We start from the raw sequence: 26,601 nt of genomic DNA, 5'->3' as shown, positions 1-26,601 counted from the left end.
TTTTTTATAACAAGTTCATCCATAATGCTAGTAAAAGAATAAAGGATAAATTATAAGGTTATTAACATACTCAACTTAGGCATTCAACCACTACACTAATCATGTTCAATAAGCATTCATGCATTATTAATATTTAGTGCACATGCATATGTACAAAATGTATCACATAAATCCAACAAATTTAGCTAAAGATATACTAAAGGCGTAAATACACTTTTGGTCCCTACATTTTGGGCAATTTCTTGATTTGGTCCCTAAACTGATTTTGCTCCTAGGTCAGTCCCTGAAATCAAAAAATCGATTCTATTTTAGTCTCTGCCGTCAACCCACTAACAGAAAAATCTAATGTGGTAAACGAAGTGCCTTTTTGGCACATTAAATGCTAACGTGTTTATTCAAATAACAATAAAATATTTTATTTAGCATTTTATAAATGCCAAATCAGCATTTCAATTTTTAGAAAAAGCCACCTCAGAATTTTTTTAAAAAAAAAATTTAAAGAAAAACCTTAAATTTAATTTAATTAAAAATTTTAATTAAAGTTTTTTTTTTTTTCTCATAATGTTGTTCATGTTCTTTAGCTTTTTCTTCGTGTTCTTCACAAACCAAACCCAGAATAACACGAACCCAGCAACCAAAACTCAAATCAGAAGAACACATACACCAGCTACCAAGAACTCAAACCCATATCAAAAGAACACATACATTAGCTCCGGCTCTGGCCGTATCTCTATCCTCTCCCAACCCATACACCAAACCCAACCCAACAAAAAATCCAAAGGTGGCTCTTGGCTCTTCGTCTCCCACGACCCGGCCGATCCCAACTCAGTCATCTCCCTCCTCTTCCCCGACTCACCAACTCGCTCCAAACCCGAACCCGAGTCCGAACTCGTCCTCTGTTTCAAACCGCTCATCATCGCCGTGGAGTGTAAAGACCTCACCTCGGCTCAATCACTGGTCTCCATGGCGAGGTCGGCCGAGTTCAAAGAATCCTGCATAACCAACACGAACAACAAGCGCGTGATCGTCGCAATCCGCTGCTCGATTCGGCTGGAGGTTCCGTTGGGGACCATCAAGTCTGTCATGGTCGCCGGAGTTCGTTTGGTACCTCGTCTGCGTGGCCAACGAGAAAATGGAAGAGACAGAGAAAGAGAGGATCTGGAAAAAAGAAAAAGAAAAAAGATACAGACACAAACACAGCAAAAGAGAGGATCTGAAAAAGTTTTTTCTTTTTTTGTTTTTGATTTTGAATTCTTTTAGTTTAATTTTTTTTTATTAATTAAAATGCTGACTTGTCATTAAAATGCTGACATGGATGCTGACGTGGTATTTTTTAATAATATTTTAATATCCACTTCAGTGCCATGTCAACAAGTAGGACATGCCATTTGCCACCTCAGCCTTTTCCATAATTGGGTTGACGGTAGGGACCATTTTAAAAAGTCAGGGACTGACCTAGGAGCAAAATTAGTTTAGAGACCAAATTGAGAAATAGCCTAAAATGTAGAGACCAAAAATGCATTTACTCCTATACTAAATCAAGTACTAACAGACTATCTATTTGAAAAAGTGTCTTCTTTTTTTTTTTTTTTTTAAATAGTGATTTTAGAATATGTTTTTTGAAAACACAATTTTAAAATTCACAATTAAAAATTTGATAAAATTTTAGTTTGACAATTGAGCTATTGATCTCAAATTGCTGTTTTGATGCAAATTTCTAAAATTAACTTTCAACATACCAAAATTTTGGAAAGGGTCAATTTTTACTTTTAATGGGCTCAAATTTTTATTAAGGGTTGTCAAGATTTTTTTTTTCTAGAATGGTCAAGATTTTTTTTTTTTTTTTTTTTTTTTTTTTTTTTTTTTTTTTTTCTAGAATGTTCAAAACCCCATATTAATTTAAAATCAATTTTTTTAAGATATATAATTTCCTTTTTCAAGAGAGAGTGGTCACTGACCACTCTCACCAACACATAAAGTCGCCCATGGTTGTCAAATGTCATGTGTGGCACACTGGGATTATAGAACCTAGTAATATCAAGAACCTTGTAGTATAATTGTTGTAATTGAGCAGTATGCTGGGTTTTTTCAATGGAAAGAAAAAGTATAAAATTTTAGCTAATTAAACTTAAAATTCACCAACATCAGACCATGCAAAGTATGTAAAAATATATGGTTGTTATAGTAATTGTGTAAATTTACACTTGCACTATTCATTTTGCATTTAATTTATTTATTTATTTTTTTTTATGTATCTCAAGGTTGAAGGAAAAAAATATATGATAGTTGTTGTGTGTAAAGAAATAGAAACAATTAAATTTTTTTAAAGAAAATCGATATTTTAATTAATAAAATATAATATAAAATAGATAATTTGGTATTGAGTTTTTTGAATAGTAAGTATGTAAAATAAAAAAATAAGTTCCTATGCAAATAGACGAATATACTCAAATGCTCCTACCCTAATACGAGGGAAAAAAAAAAGGACAAATTACTATCACTTTGCAACATTATGTATAATTATATACACCAAAATTCACCCACATCAGATCATGCAAAGTTATGTAAAAATACATGGTTGTTATAGTAATCGTGTAAATTTACACTTGCACTATTCATTTTGCATTTAATTTGTTACTTTATTATTATTATTATTATTATTTTTATGTATCTCAAGGGTAAAGGAAAAAAGTGGATGATAGTTGCTATGTGTAAAGAAACAAAAACAATTAAAAAAAAAATTAAGAAAACTGATATTTTAAGAAAATGTATTATAAAATTAAATAGATAATTTGATATTGATTGTTTTAAATAGTATGTAAAATAGAAATTACTAAAAAAAAAAAAAGTAAGTTCCTACATAATAGGAGAATATACTTGAATGCTACTGTCCTTATATAACAAGAAAAAAAGATGTATTATTGTCACTTTGCAACATTATATATAACTAGTCACAGACTTGCGCGTTACGCGTGATAATTTTTAGGTAAAATACTATTTTTATCCCTAGATTTTGTAAATTAAAAAAAAAATTATCATATTTTTTATAATCTTGTTTATAAAGTTTCTTACTATTATCATATATTTATTGGTTGATGATTTGCATAATATAGACATTAAATAAGAGGTAGAATTGTTCATTAGATTTTTTAAGTTATGGTGTATATATATATATATATATATATATATAAGGTTAAATGAAATGTCAAAAAATGAGATTATAAAATTTTCCAACTTTATTTCTAATATAATTTCTAAATTACTGAAGAACATCTCATTTTTAGTTATGATAGGAAATATAATTTCCCTAATTAGAGTTTGATTAGTTTTAAGTTTAAATTTTGTATTATTATATTTAATTGTTGATTATTGATTTAATTAAATGGATGTAATAGTTGATTTTATTGCACTATAAAGTTTTTAATGTCTTCTGTATAGTCACTTCTATTTTATTTCTTACTCCTCTTGGCCACTTTTTTATCTTCCAAATAATGGTTACTATTGACGATAGATTTCATTTCGTTTTTTCTTCCATCATTTATTCTTGATTACTTTGTATGTTCCCTCACTAGTTGTAGTTTTTATAGTTATCAATAAGAAATAGATATCATCATGGCTGACTTAAATAGTTATAGATGTAGTTACGTTAGTGGTATATCAAATGTTTTTTTTTTTTTTTTTCAAGGAAATATTAAAGACATTTCTCTAGTTTGGTCTCAATCAATTAAGACATCCATAATATCTTAACAGAAGTAATAATGAGCATTAAAATTTTTTAATGTATGAAGCGCTTAGGTTAGTGGTATGTCAAAGTTTAAAAAAAAAAAAAAAAAAAAAAAAAAAATCCAAGGAAAAGTAAAAGGCCTTTTTTTGAAAAAAAGAAATGGGAACTTTTTGAATTGTAGAAATATGATTGTTTTAATTACCTTGTTTAGAGACTTCATTTTTAAGTTATAATCATCTAAATTATACTAGACCACACAAGATAAATATGTATAGATGATTTTTTTTTTTTATTATTATTATTCATGAATCATGTAGAGACACGATTTTAGTTGACCCGATCCTTGTTGGTCAAGTCTTGGCCCAAAAAGTCCCACACAATGAATTTTTTGTAGAGTATGGGCTAAAGAACTTGGTTCTAGTTAGCTTAAACAGTTTGTTGCATGGGCTCAGGGGATATAGAAACAAGAACAAAAGGAGATTGCAGTGAAGAGAGATCCTTCTCAAATGATAAGGTCTCAAACTTGATTAATGGGCACAGGTTCATGCAAATAAAATTTATCTACAGTGTTCTCTCCTCCCTTTTTCTCCGTTTTTCGTCCTCCTCTCTTGGGGGACTTTTACATATTATATAGGCCCTCTCCTATCATCTGGGCTTTACACTTGTTGATCATCCAAACCCCTACTTGAGCACCTATCCCATCAGACACCCTTATCAGTTCTTTGTGAGTTGCAGTGGTTAAGGTAGCACTGTTCAGGGGTCTTCTCTTCATTAATGCGGCCAGGAGAGTAGTTGTGGTGCATTTAATATGGTGGTGGTAGCCTTTGCTGAGATATTTCGGGTTTCTTTTATTTTTACGTACTTGGAGGGAGGACTACAGTAGCTGGAACGCACCTTTGACCCGGATTTTGGAATGTCCGAGGAGGAATTACTCCTCGGACATGTTCTCTTTGCCCCAGTGGGCCTAAATAAGGATTTTGAGCCACGATGTCTCCTCGGACGGACTGGTCCTCGGACGGGCCCAAGGCCCAACCAACCTATTATTCTGGGCCGGTCCCCACAAATCATCATTTCATTTTTTATTTATAAATATCTAAATTAAAGTTTTTTTTAAAAATCTAAATTAAAATAGATGAATATATAGAGGTAAAATTATATAAAAAGTTAAAACTACCCAAAATGAACGTTTAACCATTGGTAGATATGTGTTTTTTGAAGACTAAAAGTTTTTTTTTTCTCTTTTTTGAGAGTGTGAAGACTAAAAGTTTGCTTGGTTATTTTACCTGGAACTATATAACTATGTAAATATTGTTGCGAATAGTTCCATTATTTGCAAATTATCAAATTTGGTGGCCTTACATGAACTCCTGTTTTGTGACAACTTTTTATTTATTTATTTATTTTTGCCGAAATAACTTGAGAATATTAAAAATTAAGTTATCACATATGGTAATGGTAAAACACGTCAGTGATATGAAAAATAGAAAGGTTTAAATTAAAAAAAAAAAAAAGCTTTTTTAGTATACTGTAATATAAAACATTTTTTTCTCAATATTTTATGTAACTTTTCCCATAAGATCAATGTAGGGACACAAAATCTTCAACGGCCCAAAGGCTATGTTGGGCGCGCACGCGGAAAGTCCCTCACAATAGTATTTGTAGAGAGTGGGCTTGAAAGGCCAACGTTGGGTCACAGGGCGACATTTCGGGCCGGACTATAGGTGAACCGATATGAGATAGAGCTTTGGGCTGGATATTCAGGCCCATCAATCTCGTGTCTAGGAGGATTTGGCTCCTCGGATCATGTCCGAGGAGCGATGGTGCCGTCCCCGGTTACCCGTCGGAGGGTTTTTATGTGGTGTCCGGCGTGTATTATCCAGACCTTCTCTTTCATCAAGTCTTTCTCCCGAAGCTAAGTGGGAGCCCCCCCCTTTGGTCACATAACATTCTCTTTTATACTAGCCTACGTTCGTCGTCCTTCGTCCACGTGTAGGGTCGATCTTTCCAGGGCAGATATCTGTCCCATCAGTCTAATCCCTGAATTGTGGGAGATGGTCCATAAAGCCTAAAAATCCGGCTCTGTTTGGGGCGATGTCATGTCAATGATGGGTATTAAGGACTATTTCCGTGAGATATTTTTTGATCTTTCAAGTTTGCCTGTATCCCATTCTTGTCAATGGGGTTCTGGGCTTTCCGAGGACTGAGCGGTCCTCGGACGTATCTTCGAACCACATCGGGCTCACTAATTTTGGGCTTGGGCCCTGGCCTCCTTTAGTTTGGTGACCTGCGGACTCCCCATAAGCGAGCGAGCCGGGCCCATAGACTATTGGGCCCCACAATAGCCCCTCAAAACCCTGCTGTCCAACGTCTTGGTTGGAAAGGTGGGTTTTGGTAATACCGAGCCTTAACTGCGGCTCATTTAATTCGGCCCTTGATCAACGTTAGTGACTCTTCACCTCCACGAGGAATGCGCCGGTCTACGAGCCGTTCTTCCTGGATTTACGTTCGTTGCCGTTATGCCGCGTGGTTATCTGCAACGTGCCTTTAATCTCTTACCATTTACGAGATCTTCCAGATGCAACGGTTACTGATGGTGTGGGAGAACGAAACGGCGCGTCATACTCTGGACTTCCCTGGGGATTTGAATGTGTCACATACCTTCTTCTTCGTCCCCTATATAAAGAGAGAAGACAGAGGGTGACCCTTTCATATCCGAATCCCCCACGTTCTTCCCAGAATCCATTTCCTCCATCCGGTTACTCCCTATTCAATAATACTTATCTCATAGTAATCCACCATGAACAAACCCTTCTTTTCCCAGAAACGCCATGTCCCAACAAAACTCGAGATGGCTCGGTCGGGGCAAGGATGGCGGAGGCTTAAGGTTTGCCTCCCCATTCTTTTAACCAAAATCCGAAGCAGGGACTCGTCACACCCCATTCCTGGTGTGACTGAGTCGAAAACCTCCCTTGTCATCTCCATCTGTTCTCTCATGAGCATACATAATAAGGCTCCCCTTCTCCCTCTTTTGCTCCTTTTACTTTCTTTTCATTGCTTCCCTCTTCTTCTCCTCCTTCCCGCTCATGTCCTCCATCTTCTTTTTCCCTTGCATTCTTCAGTGACAAGAGCTTGCTGAAGTGCTTCCATGTCTTCCAATTCTTCTCCCTTCTCCTTCATTATTTTTGTATAAGGATCTTCTCCTGATACGAGCAGTACTGAGGCATAGAGTTCAGAAAAACTTTGAAGGCGAATTCAGAAGACACCTGATGGTTTACATACTTGTGTTACGGATGTTGTTACTGTTTTAACAGTTCATTTTTTGTATAGGCTTGTTTTAGCCCTTCCTTGTACGTTGTAACAATTTTTCATATTAATAAAAGTTACTATTACTCTATTTCGTATGTCTTGTTTATATATTTTAACAAATGTGAAAGCGCTGCTCGGCATAATAGTATAGCATTTCAATCAATAATAAATAAGGCCAAAGTAATCGTTGATAAAAAGATGCCACGATGACTTTAACAAAATTATTATTCAACATAACAATCCGACCAGTGAGGAATGAGACTTATCTTCAAATTAGCAGTGATGGGTGTCAAATGCTCGATAAGGTGTGAGAAGTATTTATCCGAGGACATGTTACCCATCGGATGAATGGCCTCCTTAGGTTGACGACCATTAGGTTGCTCTGCCATCTCCATGATGCACGAGCCTTAACCTTTTCCATTATTTAAGCCGAAAAATTTCTTCATTGGGGCAGTTGATTTCCCAAGAAGCCTGAGTCCGAGGACTTTGCAAAACCTGGGCTTTGTTCAGGACTTATACGTTTTATCTTATGTACTTGATTCTTCCCTTAGGCTTGAGTCCGAGACTTGTGTCTTTGTCGGTACTTGGTTTTCCCTTTTAGCTTGAATCCGAGGACCATGCAAGCCTTAGGTTCTGTCCGAGACTAATGTCTGCATCAGCACTTGGTTTTCCCTTTTAGCTTGAGTCCGAGGACCATGCAAGCCTTAGGTTCTGTCCAAGACCAACGTCTGCATTAGCACTTGGTTTTCCCTTTTAGCCTGAGTCCGAGGACCATGCAAGCCTTAGGTTCTGTCCAAGACCAACGTCTGCATTAGCACTTGGTTTTCCCTTTTAGCCTGAGTCCGAGGACCATGCAAGCCTTAGGTTCTGTCCAAGACCAACGTCTGCATTAGCACTTGGTTTTCCCTTTCATTAGGCATTTCATGAGGTGCCGAACAGGGTGTCCCTGGGCCTCCACGCAAAGCGGGCCTGGGCCGCGAATCCAAGGGACCCGCAGATTAAGAGATATTTCTGCAGCCTCTGGCCATGCGGTACTTCACTGACATCCCAAGGATCGAGGCGCGCCTTTACGAGGCTCTTTGAGTCTCTCGGCTGCAGTTGACGTTGGAAGTTGAGCCAAGACCACTTTGTCTGTAGTGCTCCTTGGGACGCCGCATGAGTTGACTACCATCATCTTGTCTTTTCAAATAAATAGGAGGGAGAGAGGGTCGCTTTATATATACACCCCTCCTTTTAGTTTTCTCTCACATCACGCTTCCCATATCCGGAGTTCCCCTTTCATGGCATAACATGTTGAGAGCGAGGGTTGGGAAGAAAGAACTTCCTCCGCCGCAGAAGCGCCACGTCTTCATGAGGCTTATAACAGTAAGGTACGGGCACAGGAAACACAAGTTCAGGAGAGTGCTCCATCTCCACCGAGAGGGAAAGGAATCTTCCCCTCTTTTAGTCAAAATCCGAAGCAGGTTCTGTCCATGCCAGAGTTTGGGTGCGGCAGAAGAAGGATTTTCCCCCATCAGCGCCTCTGCTTTGCGGTAGGCGTATATTTAGAGAAAGCCCCACCACCTCCAACTCCCTACACCTTTTCTTCAACGGTGTCAGGTTCAAGTTGGGTCTCTTTGGCTGCCTGAGGTATGGGCAGGTAAGGGTGCGGGGGAAGAATAAGGTCTCGGAGCTGTAGCCAACCTTTCCTCCGACGTACCTCCTCGGCTTTCTCCAGCTTTCTTGTATTTTTCTTTTTCTTGCTTATGTAGTTAGCTTCGACGTAGGCTGATTCCAGCTTTTCATTGTACGCTGTACTATCTTTTCTTTGTAATAAGAATGGAAATTTCTTTATTTGTTTTGAGCACTGTTTCTTTGACAACACTGTTTCTTGAATGGGTGTGCCCTATGCGTGCGTTTCTTCAAGAATATTTAGAGCCGAATGGCTTGAAGCATAATTCAACTAACTCCAATTTACCAACACTACCAGGCATTACATCGATAATTCATAATAAGTCAAACTTAAGAAAACTAACCGAGATATCAGTTGGATATTCTGTGATAAGCGCGTGAATATCGTCCAAGGCTGATGATTTCTGAGTGATCCGTCTGAGCAAGCGACCGGGATATAGGGGATTCCAATGACGCTTTTTTTTTTTTTTGTATTGGGTTTCCCCATAGGCTTGGGTCCGAGGACCATGCAAGGCCTTGGTTCTGTCCATTACTTTTAAGATGTCTTCTTTGTACTTGGTTTCCCCATAGGCTTGGGTCCGAGGACCATGCAAGGCCTTGGTTCTGTCCATTACTTTTAAGATATCTTCTTTGTACTTGGTTTCCCCATAGGCTTGGGTCCGAGGACCATGCAAGGCCTTGGTTCTGTCCATTACTTTTAAGATGTCTTCTTTGTACTTGGTTTCCCCATAGGCTTGGGTCCGAGGACCATGCAAGGCCTTGGTTCTGTCCATTACTTTTAAGATGTCTTCTTTGTACTTGGTTTCCCCATAGGCTTGGGTCCGAGGACCATGCAAGGCCTTGGTTCTGTCCATTACTTTTAAGATGTCTTCTTTGTACTTGGTTTCCCCATAGGCTTGGGTCCGAGGACCATGCAAGGCCTTGGTTCTGTCCATTACTTTTAAGATGTCTTCTTTGTACTTGGTTTCCCCATAGGCTTGGGTCCGAGGACCATGCAAGGCCTTGGTTCCCCATTACTTTTAAGATGTCTTCTTTGTACTTGGTTTCCCCATAGGCTTGGGTCCGAGGACCATGCAAGGCCTTGGTTCTGTCCATTACTTTTAAGATGTCTTCTTTGTACTTGGTTTCCCCATAGGCTTGGGTCCGAGGACCATGCAAGGCCTTGGTTCTGTCCATTACTTTTAAGATGTCTTCTTTGTACTTGGTTTCCCCATAGGCTTGGGTCCGAGGACCATACAAGGCCTTGGTTCTGTCCATTACTTTTAAGATGTCTTCTTTGTACTTGGTTTCCCTATAGGCTTGGGTCCGAGGACCATGCAAGGCCTTGGTTCTGTCCATTACTTTTAAGATGTCTTCTTTGTACTTGGTTTCCCCATAGGCTTGGATCCGAGGACCATGCAAGGCCTTGGTTCTGTCCATTACTTTTAAGATGTCTTCTTTGTACTTGGTTTCCCCATAGGCTTGGGTCCGAGGACCATACAAGGCCTTGGTTCTGTCCATTACTTTTAAGATGTCTTCTTTGTACTTGGTTTCCCCATAGGCTTGGGTCCGAGGACCATGCAAGGCCTTGGTTCTGTCCATTACTTTTAAGATGTCTTCTTTGTATTTGGTTTCCCCATAGGCTTGGGTCCGAGGACCATGCAAGGCCTTGGTTCCCCATTACTTTTAAGATGTCTTCTTTGTACTTGGTTTCCCCATAGGCTTGGGTCCGAGGACCATGCAAGGCCTTGGTTCTGTCCATTACTTTTAAGATGTCTTCTTTGTACTTGGTTTCCCCATAGGCTTGGGTCCGAGGACCATACAAGGCCTTGGTTCTGTCCATTACTTTTAAGATGTCTTCTTTGTACTTGGTTTCCCCATAGGCTTGGGTCCGAGGACCATGCAAGGCCTTGGTTCTGTCCATTACTTTTAAGATGTCTTCTTTGTACTTGGTTTCCCCATAGGCTTGGGTCCGAGGACCATACAAGGCCTTGGTTCTGTCCATTACTTTTAAGATGTCTTCTTTGTACTTGGTTTTCCCATAGGCTTGGGTCCGAGGACCATGCAAGGCCTTGGTTCTGTCCATTACTTTTAAGATGTCTTCTTTGTACTTGGTTTCCCCATAGGCTTGGGTCCGAGGACCATGCAAGGCCTTGGTTCCCCATTACTTTTAAGATGTCTTCTTTGTACTTGGTTTCCCCATAGGCTTGGGTCCGAGGACCATGCAAAGCCTTGGTTCTGTCCATTACTTTTAAGATGTCTTCTTTGTACTTGGTTTCCCCATAGGCTTGGGTCCGAGGACCATGCAAGGCCTTGGTTCTGTCCATTACTTTTAAGATGTCTTCTTTGTACTTGGTTTCCCCATAGGCTTGGGTCCGAGGACCATGCAAGGCCTTGGTTCTGTCCATTACTTTTAAGATGTCTTCTTTGTACTTGGTTTCCCCATAGGCTTGGATCCGAGGACCATAGAAGGCCTTGGTTCTGTCCATTACTTTTAAGATGTCTTCTTTGTACTTGGTTTCCCCATAGGCTTGGGTCCGAGGACCATGCAAGGCCTTGGTTCTGTCCATTACTTTTAAGATGTCTTCTTTGTACTTGGTTTCCCCATAGGCTTGGGTCCGAGGACCATACAAGGCCTTGGTTCTGTCCATTACTTTTAAGATGTCTTCTTTGTACTTGGTTTCCCCATAGGCTTGGGTCCGAGGACCATGCAAGGCCTTGGTTCTGTCCATTACTTTTAAGATGTCTTCTTTGGTGCCCTTTCTGTATACTGATTTATTTTCCGAAGGTCAGCCCCTAGGCCAGGGAGGGAGGAGTTGGCTCGAGGCCGCAAGCCCCTAGAGCTGTCCGCTCCGTTGGCAGCGCGAGGCGCAGCCCCTAGACGAAGCCTACGGCGGAGCAACAACTGCACGTCGTCGGAGATGAGAAAAAACTCGTGAATCTCTGTTTGCGAGAGGGCTGACTCATGTGCCACTCGTGCCAACGCGCAAGCCTTTCCCACAGACGGCGCCAATTGTAGGGACACAAAATCTTCAACGGCCCAAAGGCTATGTTGGGCGCGCACGCGGAAAGTCCCTCACAATAGTATTTGTAGAGAGTGGGCTTGAAAGGTCAGCGTTGGGTCACAGGGCGACATTTCGGGCCGGACTATAGGTGAACCGATATGAGATAGAGCTTTGGGCTGGATATTCAGGCCCATCAATCTCGTGTCTAGGAGGATTTGGCTCCTCGGATCATGTCCGAGGAGCGATGGTGCCGTCCCCGGTTACCCGTCGGAGGGTTTTTATGTGGTGTCCGACGTGTATTATCCAGACCTTCTCTTTCATCAAGTCTTTCTCCCGAAGCTAAGTGGGAGCCCCCCCCTTTGGTCACATAACATTCTCTTTTATACTAGCCTACGTTCGTCGTCCTTCGTCCACGTGTAGGGTCGATCTTTCCAGGGCAGATATCTGTCCCATCAGTCTAATCCCTGAATTGTGGGAGATGGTCCATAAAGCCTAAAAATCCGGCTCTGTTTGGGGCGATGTCATGTCAATGATGGGTATTAAGGACTATTTCCGTGAGATATTTTCTGATCTTTCAAGTTTGCCTGTATCCCATTCTTGTCAATGGGGTTCTGGGCTTTCCGAGGACTGAGCGGTCCTCGGACGTATCTTCGAACCACATCGGGCTCACTAATTTTGGGCTTGGGCCCTGGCCTCCTTTAGTTTGGTGACCTGCGGACTCCCCATAAGCGAGCGAGCCGGGCCCATAGACTATTGGGCCCCACAATCAATATTGTTGGCATCCTTTACAGATGATACATAATATTTTTTAGAAGAAGTAGACATGATGCTAACACATAATATAAAATTATTAAGTTTGTGTGATTTAAATTTGTGGCAAAAATAATTAATATATCTATGATTAAGGTTTTTATCTAAATGATACATAGTGGTCCATATTTTTTAGTCTTGATTAAAAAAGTCCATTCTCAATAGCCTTATAAGACTACAAATGGCTCAATCCATAGGCCTAGACACATTCAAAAAGTGCTATCTAAATTATAAATTATAAATTATATGACCCTTTATCACACAAATATTTTGATTCTCCTAATGTATGGTAAAAGAAGACAAGTGTGTGTTTAGCCATTTTCTTAATTTGTGCTGCATAAGTATGGAAACATGATTGAATTTAAATGTTGAATAAAATAAGATAAGAAGAAAAAAGAGTAAAAATAAAATATATAACAATAAACGTCAAATTATCCAAGTCATTCTATGTAATATAATAACATTATATTATTATATACCATATGTATAATGCAGTAAGATAATATTTAATAATCAAAGAAAATAAAAAAGATAACAACTTAAAACACAAAATTAAATCACATTAACCCAAAATTGAATTCTAATTAACACAAAAATTCATCAACCTAAGTATGGATGCAATAAAAAAAATGAAAAACAAATTGAGAGAGAGAGAGAGAGAGAGAGACAGAGAGATGTAACATTTTTTTTTTTTGTGTGAGAAAACTATGTATGGAATGAAAAAGATCAAATTTATAGTAATATGTTGAGAATAAGTAGAGTTAAAATAAAGGAAGATAAAAGGATAGAGAATGAATGATATTAAGGTAGAAAGTAGTGGGGAGATGAAGAGGTAAAGGGGAGGGAGAATTTTGAAAAATTAATAATAAAAATAATGGTTAAAAGATATTTTATTTTTTAAATATTAAAGTTTTTAAGTCACTTTATTAAATGGGAAAATGTTTTAAAAAATATATAAGAAAAATTAGAAACAAAAAAGAATAATGACGTGGCTGCTAAGGTGACTCAACTGAAGCGTAGTAACAATAAATGCTACACTTCAGTTTTTAGATATATATATATATATATAATAGATATAGATTATATATATATACCAAATATTTAATTCAAACCTTTGATGTATGAGAAATTATTGTGTACTCTCAGAGTACCATAAATGCGTACTCCCTCCTCCCACATGAATGGTGAGTCCTATTAATTAAATTCATGGTGAGATCTACCATTCATATGAGAGGGGGAACTATGCATTTATAGTACTCCGAAAATAGCTAATATTTTTCCTGTATTGTATGTATAAAATTAGGACACAGTCGACAGACTGGCTAGTAGATCCGGACTAAATACCTTATATGGGCACTAAAACACGGCTTTGGTGAACACGTCTCAGGTTGAATTGGTTCATTTCTCATCTGCTTCACGTACGCATGGAGTGTATTTAGCTGGCGATCACTGACTGGTGATCCTAAATTTAAGCAACCATATTCTCAAATCTTAGATAGATGATATGTATGTTTTTTTCCTCTTTTGATATTCTTAGTCAAAACTTCATTCCACCGCATGCGTGCTTTTCGTTGAGAGACAGAGTATTTACGTAGCATCTATCATCAAAGGAGCACTAACAATTATAAGTTCCATATTCCCAATCGATCTACAGAAAAACACCCATTTCTTTCACCGTTGAGAGAATTAATTAAGACACCAAAGATGTTCCGAAGTTTACTTGTGCTTGTTCTCAGTCTGTGTCTTGTAACAACGTTGGTCCATGGATCAAATGACAATGAAAGAAAGGTACATACATGGGAGGTTTGAGTTCTATAGTGCATGCATCGCCTATAAGTACACAAACATAAAACTTTTCACGACTTTGAGATAGTTTATTATGACTGATACATAATAAACTGATGCTAATGGTAAATTCGTGTAAAAATGATATTACTTGAATTATAACATGTCATTTGACATGTGCTCCATGCATCAATGATTGGTTGACCCACTTGACAGTAGCTAGGGCCTAGAGCTTTGAGCTTTTTTCCCTTTTTTATTTTTTGGGTTGAGAATCACATCAATTTTTTTATTTTTTTTGAGAAAGAGAATCACATCAATTTGACTACTCATTAGCTAGTTTTTCTAAACGTTGATCTTGAACTTTACTAATGGTAATTTATATGTCCCAAAAAAACTATACTTTGATGAACTGACATGGATTTATATTCATTTTTTTGAATAAAAGGAATACATTGTCTACATGGGAGCACTGCAAGGTGCTGGAACTTCTGCGATGGTTGACCACCACAACCTGCTTTTGACGGCAATTGGAGAGTACTACTCCAAAACCTTCCATCCATCAATAATCTTTGTTATTTCAATACTGTAAATTGTTTTCAGTGACACCAAACATTCATTTTTTTTTTTTTTTTGCAGTGAGGATATTGCAAGAGAATCTAAAATATATACCTACAGAAAGAGCTTCAATGGGTTTGTGGCCAGGCTCTTGCCTCATGAAGTACAGAGCTTAATAGGTATACACAATTATAAACTTCTACTCTCAAAATTGATGATACTGTTTCCTCTGATATTATATATAACCCTTGCATTGACTTGCAGCTGAAAAGAGGGTTGTATCAGTTTTTCCAAACACAGTGCGCAAACTTCACACAACGAGAACATGGGACTTCTTAGGAATGTCTGAAACACTGAGTCGAGCAAACGCTCAAAAAGAGAGCGATATTATTGTTGGCCTCTTGGATTCAGGTTGGTTTTTTTTTTCCTGCCCCATTTGAAAGGGATTTGTTACATAATTCAGATTAAAAATTACAAATCTAATTAAAGTGTATCCAAGAAACCTGAACCTTTTTTTTGCTTTTCTATTCATAGGAATATGGGCCGAAGCTCCTAGTTTTAATGACACAGGCTATGGACCTGTCCCGATTAAATGGAGAGGCAAATGCGTAGACTTCCCTGGCTGCAACAGGTAGTACTTTCTTTTTTCTTGGTTATTCCGGTTGATACTTGTAAAAATTTCAAAATGTTTATTTTTAAATTAAAATCTAATGTATGATATGATTATGCATCATGCAGTGCACATATATGTACAAATATATGTACACGGGGTTGAGGATATATGATCATTTAAATTTTAAATTAGTTTCTCAAAGAATTTTGTGAAACTCTTTATACAATTAATATATAATATTTTTCACAATTATTGAAATGTTGCGTTATGATTGGTGCAATTATATGGTGTCAATGGTAAATATATGTAAAAATGGTTTTGATCCAATTATAACTTACCACCATAATTAACAACTTGTGAAAAAAAATAAAGAATAAAAAAAAAAAAAAAAAATCTACCATTGCTTTTATACAATGTGTAATGTATATATTTTCTGTGTTATTTTTGTAACATGGACAGAAAGGTGGTAGGTGCAAAATACTTCAATCTGAACCAAACTTATACTGATCAAGATACTCCAAGTCCGGTTGATGACGAAGGTCATGGCACTCATACTTCATCCACTGTAGCTGGTGTATTCGTCAAGGATGCAAGCCTCTATGGTCTAGGCACAGGCACCGCACGTGGTGGAGTGCCATCGGCACGTATTGCCATGTACAAGGTGTGCTGGGTTAATGGTTGCAGTGACAAAGACGTTTTGGCTGCGTTTGATGAAGCCATTGCTGATGGGGTGGACTTGATATCAGCCTCCATGGGTGGTCCATCCAGGTCCTTTTTTGAAGACCCTATTGCCATTGGATCTTTTCATGCAATGACGAAGGGGATTCTGACTTCCTGCTCTGCTGGGAATGATGGGCCTGATACTTCAACGGTGCAGAATGTTGCTCCGTGGATAATGACCGTGGCTGCTTCTGGTACTGATAGGCAGTATAGGACTGTGGCTACTCTGGGTAGTGGCGAGCACTTTTCTGTAAGTTTCTACCACTTGTCTGTTATGGTGAACAAAGACCACACTTTGAGTATAAATTCCAGTAAATTCAATTTATAAGATATCTTATCTTTAAATAAGCAACTTACTAAGTTTAAATTCCACTAGTACCAAAAAAATAATTGATGTTTTAACAAGATGATAAAGCAGATATTGAGTTTGAACTTAGAACATGTGCTCTAATAATAAGATAGTTATTTGTCCCAAAAAATTTCTTAGGAGATTGGTGAATTTAGTCATTTACGTATTTAACCATTATTCTTGAAGGTTTCATACTAGCTCTTTCATTCTAATGCTCTTTATTGATTGGTTGGTGGTTGATAGGGAATTTCAATCAATACATTTTCACCACAAAAAATGATGTACCCACTAACAAGTGGAGCCCTTGCAGTTAATGTTAGTGAACCCTATGGGAATGCCAGGTATGAGACTTTAGCTTGATTTGGTACTGAAATTTGTTGAAGTGACATACTTTCTTGAGTGGTTCTCCCTAAGTTAATCAATAAGTTCTAATCAATTTGAGTTTAAAAATTATTACAGTGCTTGTGATTTCGGGACACTAGACAAGAATAAGGTGATGGGAAAGATAGTGTACTGCCTGGGAAGCAACGGCCAGGATTACAGCATCAAAAGGTCCGGTGGTGCGGGAGCAATCATGACGCTTGAAGATGACACAGATACAGCCTACTCCACTGTCATCCCTGGGACCTCCATTTTCCCCAGGGACAGCAAAATGATTGAGCAGTATATTAATTCCACCAAGTATGTTACTAATTTGCTTTGGTTAATCTATTTAGCAACCTAGTGTTAATACCTATTGTTTTAGTATTGACCTCTTGAGTTCTATCTTGGGATGAAAACTGCAGGAACCCTCAGGCTGTAATACAAAAGTCAATTACTATTAATGTTAGTGCTCCCTTTGTGGCTTCTTTCTCATCCAGAGGTCCTCAAAATATCAATCTCAACATCCTTAAGGTAAAACCTCTCTCAAGACTTTTACTCATCTGCTTGACATTTTAAAAATGAGTTGGTTGAACTTGAAAATTCACTCATTTAAATTGTATAAGAGTCCCGGATGCTCTAAGGCATCTATTAATCATCTATTTTAGAAAATTTTTTATGAGAAATTAAAAAAAATTTAAAAAAATTAGTTACTTTTTTATTTTCCTAAAATTGTTTATTAATGGATGCTTTAAGAGTATCCATTAGTAAAACTCATTGAACAAATAAATAGTTGAATTGGATTTGATTGGATGGTACCAACGAAATTGAGTGCAGTGCTAAACCCATTTTTATTGAATTAACTGATCAACTTGCTCCATCTCATATGTACTAATTGTCAATGGACAGCCTGATATTTCAGCACCAGGAATAGACATATTAGCTGCTTATTCAAAACTACCAACAACAACAGGGTTTCCGAGTGATGATCGACACACAGTATTCAACATAATATCAGGAACATCTATGGCTTGCCCTCATGCATCAGCAGCTGCTGTTTATGTCAAGTCCATCCATCCTGACTGGTCACCTGCTGCAGTCAAGTCTGCTCTCATGACTACAGGTGAGACCTCCTAAACTTACATGTAGTGAAGTTTACTCCTGATTTTGTAGTCGATATATTTGGACTGACCATGTCTAACTCTAGGCCTAGGCTCCTTCAGTTTTCCTTCAAACTATAACCAGTAAATTAATCATTAACCAAGTTTGTAGTGAACCAAAATTTGTTGCTTCTTATATTGATTATAGGTGTCCATTTGAAAAGAAAAGAAACAGGATTTTCAAATTGATTAGTCTCAAAATTCTAGACATGAAATGTCGTCTCTACTATCTTTACTAAGCGTATGCTGTTGAAAGAGTATTCATTGAAAATTATTGACAAAATTATTGCTATTCTACTCCTTGGTTTAGCCACTCCTATGAAAATCATAGACGCAGACGCCGAGCTGGGTTCCGGATCAGGACAAATAAACCCAACACAAGCAGTGAACCCTGGACTCATCTATGACATTTCCACGAGTGACTATATCAGTTTCCTATGCAAAGAAGGCAACAACAACACAGTAATTGGCCTAATTGTTGGGGGCACGGAAAATATTGACTGCACCAAATTCAAGCCAGCACAAGGCACTGATGGCCTTAACTACCCAACTATGCATACCCAGCTCGACAGTAACAGTACAAGTATCTCGGCCACCTTCTACCGGACCGTGACTAACGTAGGATATGCCACATCGGTGTACACATCGAAGGTGACATCACCAAGGGGTCTACTTGTGAAAGTTATCCCAGAAACTTTGAAGTTCAGCAAGTTGAATGAGAACCAATCTTTCACGGTTGAGGTGAAAGGCAGTTTAGAGCCATTTGGGAGTAAGCTACTCTCGGCTTTGCTAGAGTGGAGTGACTCTAAATACAATGTTAAGAACCATATCGTTATCCTTAGGCCATTAGCTGATTAGGTCTGTTTATTTCTAGCCAATGTATTCATTTATTAACCAATTGCAAGTTTAGTTTTCCAATTCTTTCATTCTTTGTAATGCAATTCAATATTGAATATAAACTACAAAGATGCTTCCAGGAATTAGAGTAATATCAAAAAGTGTTATCTTATTTTAAGGACAACTAAATACAACTCAGCAATTTACTGTCAATGTAGTCATGTGTTTGAAGTTAATTGAGGAACCTGAAATGAGTTTTTATTAATTTCTAATATATCCTCTCATAATGCCATATAATAATGTATAATGATAATTATCATGCTATCCCTAATAATATTCTAAGTCAATTACAAAGCCCAATTACACTCACTAAAATTTGAGATACAATGAGAATTATCATGTTATCCATATTAATATTCAAAGTCAATTGCAAAAGTTCAATTACACTCACAAAATTTAAAGTTAATAAGTAATTAGTAATAAACTAATTTCTTGTTCCCATCAACCAACCCATTCATGTGATTAGTTTAAAAGAAAGTGTGGGAAAAGAATGTTTTGAAGCGGAGTGCAGAAGCGACAAGAAGCAGAACATTCTACTTCTAGAAGATAAGAAACGAAACACATTTGCTTCTAAAAATAACTTTGAATCCACGAGGTCTACTTCTAGAAAATAAGAAATAAAACAAGTTTGCTTCTAAAAATAACCTCGAATCCATAAGGGTCTACTTCTAAAAAATAAGAGATAAAACATGTTTGCTTCTAAAAATAACATCGAGTCCACGAATGTCTACTTCTAGAAAATAAAAAGTAAAACATGTTTGCTTCTAAAAATAACCTTGAATTCACAAGAAGAGATAGTCTGAAATTCACCTAAGAAGAAAATATAGTCTAAAACATATCCTAATTAATACTTAATCATAATAGGAATCAAATTTGACTTAAAAAGTATTATAAACATCTTAAAAAATGAAATAAATAAATTAAACCTAAAATAACGAAAAATTATATAAAAATAACAAAATAAATGAATTACAAAAATTAAATTATAGATTATCTTCTACATAAGATTCTAAAAAAAGTGTGTAGAGTTTCTTGATGGAGAAGGCTTTACACCAAATTCTTAAAAAAGTGTTTAAACACTTTTTTAGGAATTTGTAGAGTTTCTCGATAGAGAAGGCTCGGACAACTCAAAGCTACATGTATAGAAGGCTCAGACAACTCAAAGCTACACGTATAGAAGGATTAGGCTCGTATTTTTATCCAAGCAGTTCAAATCAACAATCTTTGACCTACATCCCTGTTGGTGCCTCAAGTACAACCAAGAAAAGGCATTGTCTACAAGGTTAAATAATATATTTAAAGAGAGTGCCTACTTGTTAAGCAATATAACTAAGAATCATTTAGTAAATATGGATACAGCTGACATGTATATAATTAGAAGTAGTGGAACTGGTCTCACTGCTTGTGTGAGATAACGCTTTGTATCTGTTTTCCCATTAACCAAAAAAAAAAAAAAAAATATATATATATATATATATAACTAAGAATCCTGCAGATACAACAGTAACTCAAGAAACAGTATGATTATAACAAGTCTTAGTCTCAAAATTTTGGGGTCAACCGACTCTGAAAAGAGTATAAATAAACCAAAATGAGCAGTCCAATAATACCATTAGTTAAACCTCACTAATGAACTCTTCTCTTGCTGCAAAAGTAATACAAGTCATGACTCATGATGTATGGTTACAATACGTCAGCACCCTGTGATTCTCGTTTGCTGCCCTTTTCTAACTTAAAGCCCAGAAGAATGGCAGTATTGTTCCATCAACTCTGTACTCATTTACTCAGCAAAATTTCCTAGGATAATCCACTCGGAAATAATACTTTCTTGAAGAATCACCCTTATCCCTTCATTGAAGATTTGTCATGTTAACCTAACCTATAATAATAAGAAAAAGTTTTTAACCTTGAGCAGTGTACATCAGATTACAAGCCTGCCAGCCTCTGTTCCTTCAAGGGCCTTTATGGTTATGATTAAGCATTCTGAGCTTGGCAAAATTTCCAAGGATTTGTTAAGAACTCAGCACTAAACCCACACAAAAACCTAGGGGACAAAAAGCTTTTCTTTTGTACTCTTCAGCTAAATCTTGGCTATAAAACTCAACAATGCATTCGACATTGACGGCCATTGAGATTCTTTAGCTTTGTCAGTTCCGTCCTCCTCTTTCTCGCTCCTGCTGCAGCAACCGCGTCCGTTAGCTTCTTATTAATTTGGGTAAATGGCTGATTCTTGCTTCTTTTCTGGAAAAGCAGTAACAATATGACAAGATTTTGAAGGTTTTTTCACTCAAAGTGTAATCTGATGCAGGTTGGACACAATCTTGTGGTGCAGGTGTAAAGAGCATCTCCTTAGAGTGGACTACTGTATGCTGACTACCTCCATCTGAAGGGCACCCAACTGGGGTCTTGTTTAGGTCATTAGTAGGTCTGGCTTCTGTTGAAGCAGTAGCTTCTGTCTTTACTTTAATTAACGGGCAAAGAGTAATGGTGGTTCTCTAATTGAACTACAGTATTTGAAGATGAACTAGCATTATATTGGTTATTGGCATCTATGTGGTTATCTTGTTCTTGAGAAATATCAGGCCTGCAAATACCTGGCATGTCAATGTTTGACGGAATGACAGTGGCACTTTGTCTCCCATGTAATGATGGAACAGGATTTTGAGATGGAATGATGGAAGGCCAGAAAACAGGCATAAGTGGTGGACGGTTAAACAAGAACAATGGGCAATTTGTAGATGAAGAGGTAGAGGTTGCAACATCAGCTGACTTATGCTCAGGTGGAGTTTCCTCAACCTCAACTTTTATTGCCATTACCATCTGCAAAATCAGGAAGCATGTCAAAATATGTGGTAATTCTTCCAAAGTCAAACATGTCTAAACATAAACTGTAACTTGCTCCTTTAAGAGTTTATTTGTGGTATCCACGGACTGATACTTTTTCAAAGCCAGCTCCTTTTCCTTCTCATTAGAAATGTCACAAAATGTGAACAAATTAATGGGACGTTGTTTAAGAAAGTTCAAGGAAAAAAAAAGGATGAGAACTAATATACATACTACAGAAATACTTTTTATATTACTTCCATGCCACATGCCATTGTCCATGAGAGAGAGAGAGTGAGGGAGAGAGTAAAAGGAAGTTTTATAAGAAGATTATTGATAACTTAGGGGTACTATTCCCTTCCTGCTTCAAATGTTCATTCTCCCATTGTAGGTCAGCAGCTTTTCTGGTTAACTCCTCACAAAGAGCCTGGACACCAGGGGAAAAAAGAAGAAGATGATCCTCATAACTAATTATTTCAAAAAAAAGAAAAATGATCCTCATAAACATCATAACATGAAAGCATAATGTAGAGGATCCATATCATGCACTATAGAAATGAAAGAGCTCATTATTGGTCTGATCAAAGTAAAATAATTTATAAAATAAAATAAATGATGTGAATGCATCAGAATTTGTAATATGTAGTTCTCAAGAATAGTGATTCATGTAGCCATCACCACAGACAATGCTTATTTAAGTCGAAAAAACCAAAATGGACACTTTGTAGTGTCTTCACATATATTACTAAAAAACTTATGTTAAGAAAGGCAAATAATTTATTTCATTATTTCATTTATAGATAGATTTTTTTTTTTTTAAATTATGGATAAATTATCTTGATATGTAAAATGGAGAAAAAAAAAAAAAAACTTGATAATATTTTATATATCAATGGTGGTTACACACTGACACGTTATACTTTTACATTATGGCCAGCACGTTTGACTTGACAACAAAAAAAACCGTTTCTTGCTTGCTTCCTACTTTAAGCACTCAAGAAGACATCCAAATCATGTACTTATCTTTGTTTTTAGGGTCATATTTTGTATGTAATTGGTTAATCTTTTGACAAAACACTCTCTTGTAATTGGGTAGATCTAAGTTGGGTTTAATGTATTAAAAAATATATTGTTCAAATATATCAAGTGGTATTAATAAGGACATAGAGTTTGATCCAAGAAATAAGTGAAGAAAAACGGTTTCATTAAAGCTCGACATTAGCTGCTATCGAGGATTAATGAAGAATCTCAATACAAGCTTGATTTATCAAGAATTACAATTTCAGAATTCTCAGATCTGAAATTTGGCCCATGATAACTTGAATGATTAATTAGGGTTTCTCTCTCCTTAACCCTAGTCATATATAAGGCTTATTTTAAAAGTCATAAAGTACGGAAATAAAGACCTCAAATTCATATATTCTGTGTGTAGTTACTGCATTTGTTTACCTTAAGGTTTTGTAACCAGGTGCTTCCTATCTCCATTGTTTATGAAATGAAGAACTTTACAACCAACAACAATTAATCAAGTTGCTGGAGTAAAGGATGAGCCCATAATTTTAAGCTAGTAGGGGTCGAAGTATAAAGAAAAAAAATCCAAATAGACATTCATATAGTATTAAAAAATTATAAATACTCAAAATCGTTATTTCTAAATATATTAAGATGTAATCATTTACCAACAAAGACAAACTAAAACAAAATAATGTCTTTTTTAATACTAGGCTAGCTAGGATTTTTTTTTTTTTTTTTTTGAAGTTAGAGCATTCATATTGGTAGTGCTAAAAATTTTAGTTTTTAGCACCTCAAAAAATTACTTTATCTACTTCCTCACTTTATAATACATCCAATATCAAATGTTTTTTTTTTTTTTATCAATTCATTTAAAATGACAAAAACAACTCATTAAAATAATAAAGGAAGTGAGAGAATTTGATTTTTTTAATTGAAGAAAAAGATATAATTTTAATAAAATATTGTATTTTATTCTTAACAACTTGCTACAATTAACTGGTATTTATACCAGTTTATTGTAGTTACAAAAAATTTCACTTTAACTTCTTCAATAACACATGATTTTCTGGTTTTATGGTGGTAAAACAGTTTTTTTTTTTTTTTACTAATATATAATCACCATTGTGAATATTTTTATTGTTTTTGTTAAGTTTTTTGTTTGGATAGTTGCTATTTAGACGATGCTAGTTAGGCTTATTGTGGAGAAGGGGGGTCTAAGGTTTTGAAAGGAGGCTAACTACAAAAATGAAAAATATTATAACTAAAAAAAAAAAAAAAAAATTGGACTCAGGAGGGGCCCGAGGTCCCTTGGGGCCCCACTTGAGTGCGTCCCTGGCTGAAGTTATTTGCGTACTAGGATCCGTGCAAAGGATTTAGTCACAAATTAAAGATTTATGCAAAGTAAAGAAGTCTACTACAAGATTAAGTTCAATTGGGTATTGAAGTGAAAGTTCAATTGTAGATTAGTATTTTGGGATAGGCCAGGGGCAATGATAAGATTTTTCATACTTGTAACTACTTGATTATTGAATAATGAATTTTTGGTTGATTATTGATTAATGAATTTTTGGGAGTGCTGATCTTAAATTCACTCGGTAGGGTTTTTGCCTTGTGAGAGGTTTTCTCCATTCGTCAAGAAATCACCATGTCAATTTAATTTCCGTTGCATTTAGTTTATTTGATGATTTGTTGATGCCTTCACAACTTGCATGTAATTTGACTTAATTAATTAACTTGGATAATTGAATTAATTAATTGGAGTCAATTTATTTTAACCCCAACATTTGTGGCTAACTAAATTAGAGAGGCCATAAATTTTTATTGACATTATAACAAAAAATTACTTTTCCACGGTTATTCCAGGACAGATCAATGATACATATGTATGTTGCTAAAAAGCAAAACTTAAGAAAGCCCATTTTTATATTGGCTAGAGTGAGCATATTTGATGCAGGTGCATATCTAGGCATCAAAATTTCTAATTATCTTGTCAGACTTCAAGTAACTTTAGGCTCAACAGAAAAATCCAAGCAAATTGTGAGACAGATTAGGAAGAATTCTCAAGGAACTTCTACATCACAATAAATGCTTTCTTTTTTTAAATTTTGACCCCACGGAGAGAAGGTATTGTCCATGCATAAGGCTTAGTGCAAAAAGAAAACATCAAACAGACGTGTTTAATAAGTGAATGCATGCCCAGCAAGAGGGTCTGCTTGGAGTATAATTATAACAAATTTTCCCATTCCCAAATATTTTTCAATGCCCCTAGTACTATTTGGTCACTTGCAAGCAGCAACACTGAACGGAGTGTTCTTGACTTACAATAAGGATGAGGCTGGTAGCCAGAAAGGTCAGTATTCTCTATGACTAAATGCTTACTTGCCTACGTCGAATGGTCTGCCTGGCTGATTCTCTGTTTGCTAATACCCTACGAATTCTCCGTTCTTCCTTTTCAGCCTAAACAGGAAAGGTTCAATTAGACAAGCAGCCAGTAACATAACAGAATTGCAGAGAATGATATTTGAAAACTTTTCAGTACCTCGGTTAAATTTCGTCTTAATTTAGGAACCTAAATGATATAACAAAAGTGAGAAGTGAAGGAGAAATTCAAAGTAATGTTTTGAATCTTTTGATTGATGCACTCAACACACAGGACTGCTTCCACATCGATCATAAGCTCAGCATTCTGTAAATTTTCAGAAGAAATTTTAAATAAAAAGTTTGCATCTCTTTTCAGCTCTGATATCTATTAGATTTGATCTAATACGCGTCTATATGTTACATGCAATTTGGTCCCTTGAAGGTATGTTGTCTCTTTACGTCCGTTACAGAGAAATTCTATCTCGAAATCACCACAGTTTCAATTCCATTCCCTTTTCAGCTGTTTGTCACATTAAAGATGTATTGTTCTAGTACATTCTAAATATCACCACGGCTTGTTTGGCAAAGCTTTTTGCCAACTTATTTAGCTTGTATATAACTTTTTGTTTTTAAAACTTTATTTTTTTTAAAGGATCATATTAACGAATGCCTTTAGGGCAATTGTTAATAAATCATAATTGGAAAGTTTTTACATTACTTTCATGGAAAATATAAAAAACTATCAACAAGACAACAACATTTATTATTTTATCATTCTTCTAATAAAATGTTTCTAAAAATAGTTCCTAAACCAATAACATTTCCCTTTTCTAAATATAGTTGTACTTTTGTCAAGTTTATTTTTTAAGCCCAATAAACCAACGAAACTAAGCTCTCCCAACTTAAAGAGAGGATAAGACCACCCAAGGCCGCATCTACCATATAGGCTATTTAGGCAATCGCCTTAGTCCCCCCAAGTGTAAAAAGACCCCCATAATTTTGTTCATAATATCTTTCTTTCATATGTAGCTAACTTAAAATAATATACATTTCCTACCTTTTTTTTCCCTCTTGAAAAAATTGTCAATGCCTAACTAAAAAAATTAAATAAACCCCTTTTTTTTTTCTCTTTCACTCTAGTATCTCTTGAGAACTAGTCACCATCAAGTTTATTTTATTCTTTATATAGTTTATTCTTTGTATACAATTGATTTGAGAATTTGTAGTATCAATTTGATTTTAATTTGATTTGATTAATAGAAAAAAAAATTCAAATAAAAACTATAATATAGAAAATATTTTTTCCTTAATTATTTGATATAAGAAAAAGTTCACTTAAAATTATCGCCTTTGGAATCAAATTGTATCGAACCTACCATGGCAAAAACTTAAAGAGTACATATAATAGTATACTAAGGTATGTTTGGTACACTATAATGGTGATTGCATAAAAATATAAATAAATATTA

At 36.3% G+C, this 26,601-nt stretch overlaps 1 protein-coding gene across 1 annotated transcript; it reads left to right on the top strand.

Moving 5' to 3' along the window:
• The first annotated feature begins 14,199 nt into the window (after positions 1 to 14,199).
• Positions 14,200 to 18,895, top strand: LOC126690821 (subtilisin-like protease SBT4.15). Its single transcript, XM_050385949.1, has 11 exons — positions 14,200 to 14,283; positions 14,726 to 14,814; positions 14,917 to 15,014; positions 15,100 to 15,246; positions 15,370 to 15,466; positions 15,908 to 16,418; positions 16,761 to 16,858; positions 16,977 to 17,198; positions 17,303 to 17,411; positions 17,787 to 18,000; positions 18,348 to 18,895. The coding sequence occupies exons 1-11, from the start codon at positions 14,200 to 14,202 to the stop codon at positions 18,893 to 18,895; spliced, it is 2,217 nt and encodes a 738-aa protein (XP_050241906.1).
• Positions 18,896 to 26,601: the final 7,706 nt, after the last annotated feature.

The sequence above is a fragment of the Quercus robur genome, chromosome 7, assembly GCF_932294415.1.
Source record: "Quercus robur chromosome 7, dhQueRobu3.1, whole genome shotgun sequence".
NCBI classification, from domain to species: Eukaryota; Viridiplantae; Streptophyta; class Magnoliopsida; order Fagales; family Fagaceae; genus Quercus; species Quercus robur.
Note: the sequence above shows the minus strand (reverse complement) of the source record. Positions and strands in the feature narration are given on the sequence as shown.

What these genes read in the sequence shown, in the direction of transcription:
- LOC126690821 (XM_050385949.1), top strand. Translation starts at nt 14,200, where the DNA reads ATGTTCCGAAGTTTACTTGTGCTTGTTCTCAGTCTGTGTCTTGTAACA. An exon ending in TGTTGGCCTCTTGGATTCAG is followed by an intron (nt 15,247 to 15,369) that starts GTTGGTTTTTTT and finishes TTCTATTCATAG; the next exon opens with GAATATGGGCCGAAGCTCCT. An exon ending in TCAATCTCAACATCCTTAAG is followed by an intron (nt 17,412 to 17,786) that starts GTAAAACCTCTC and finishes GTCAATGGACAG; the next exon opens with CCTGATATTTCAGCACCAGG.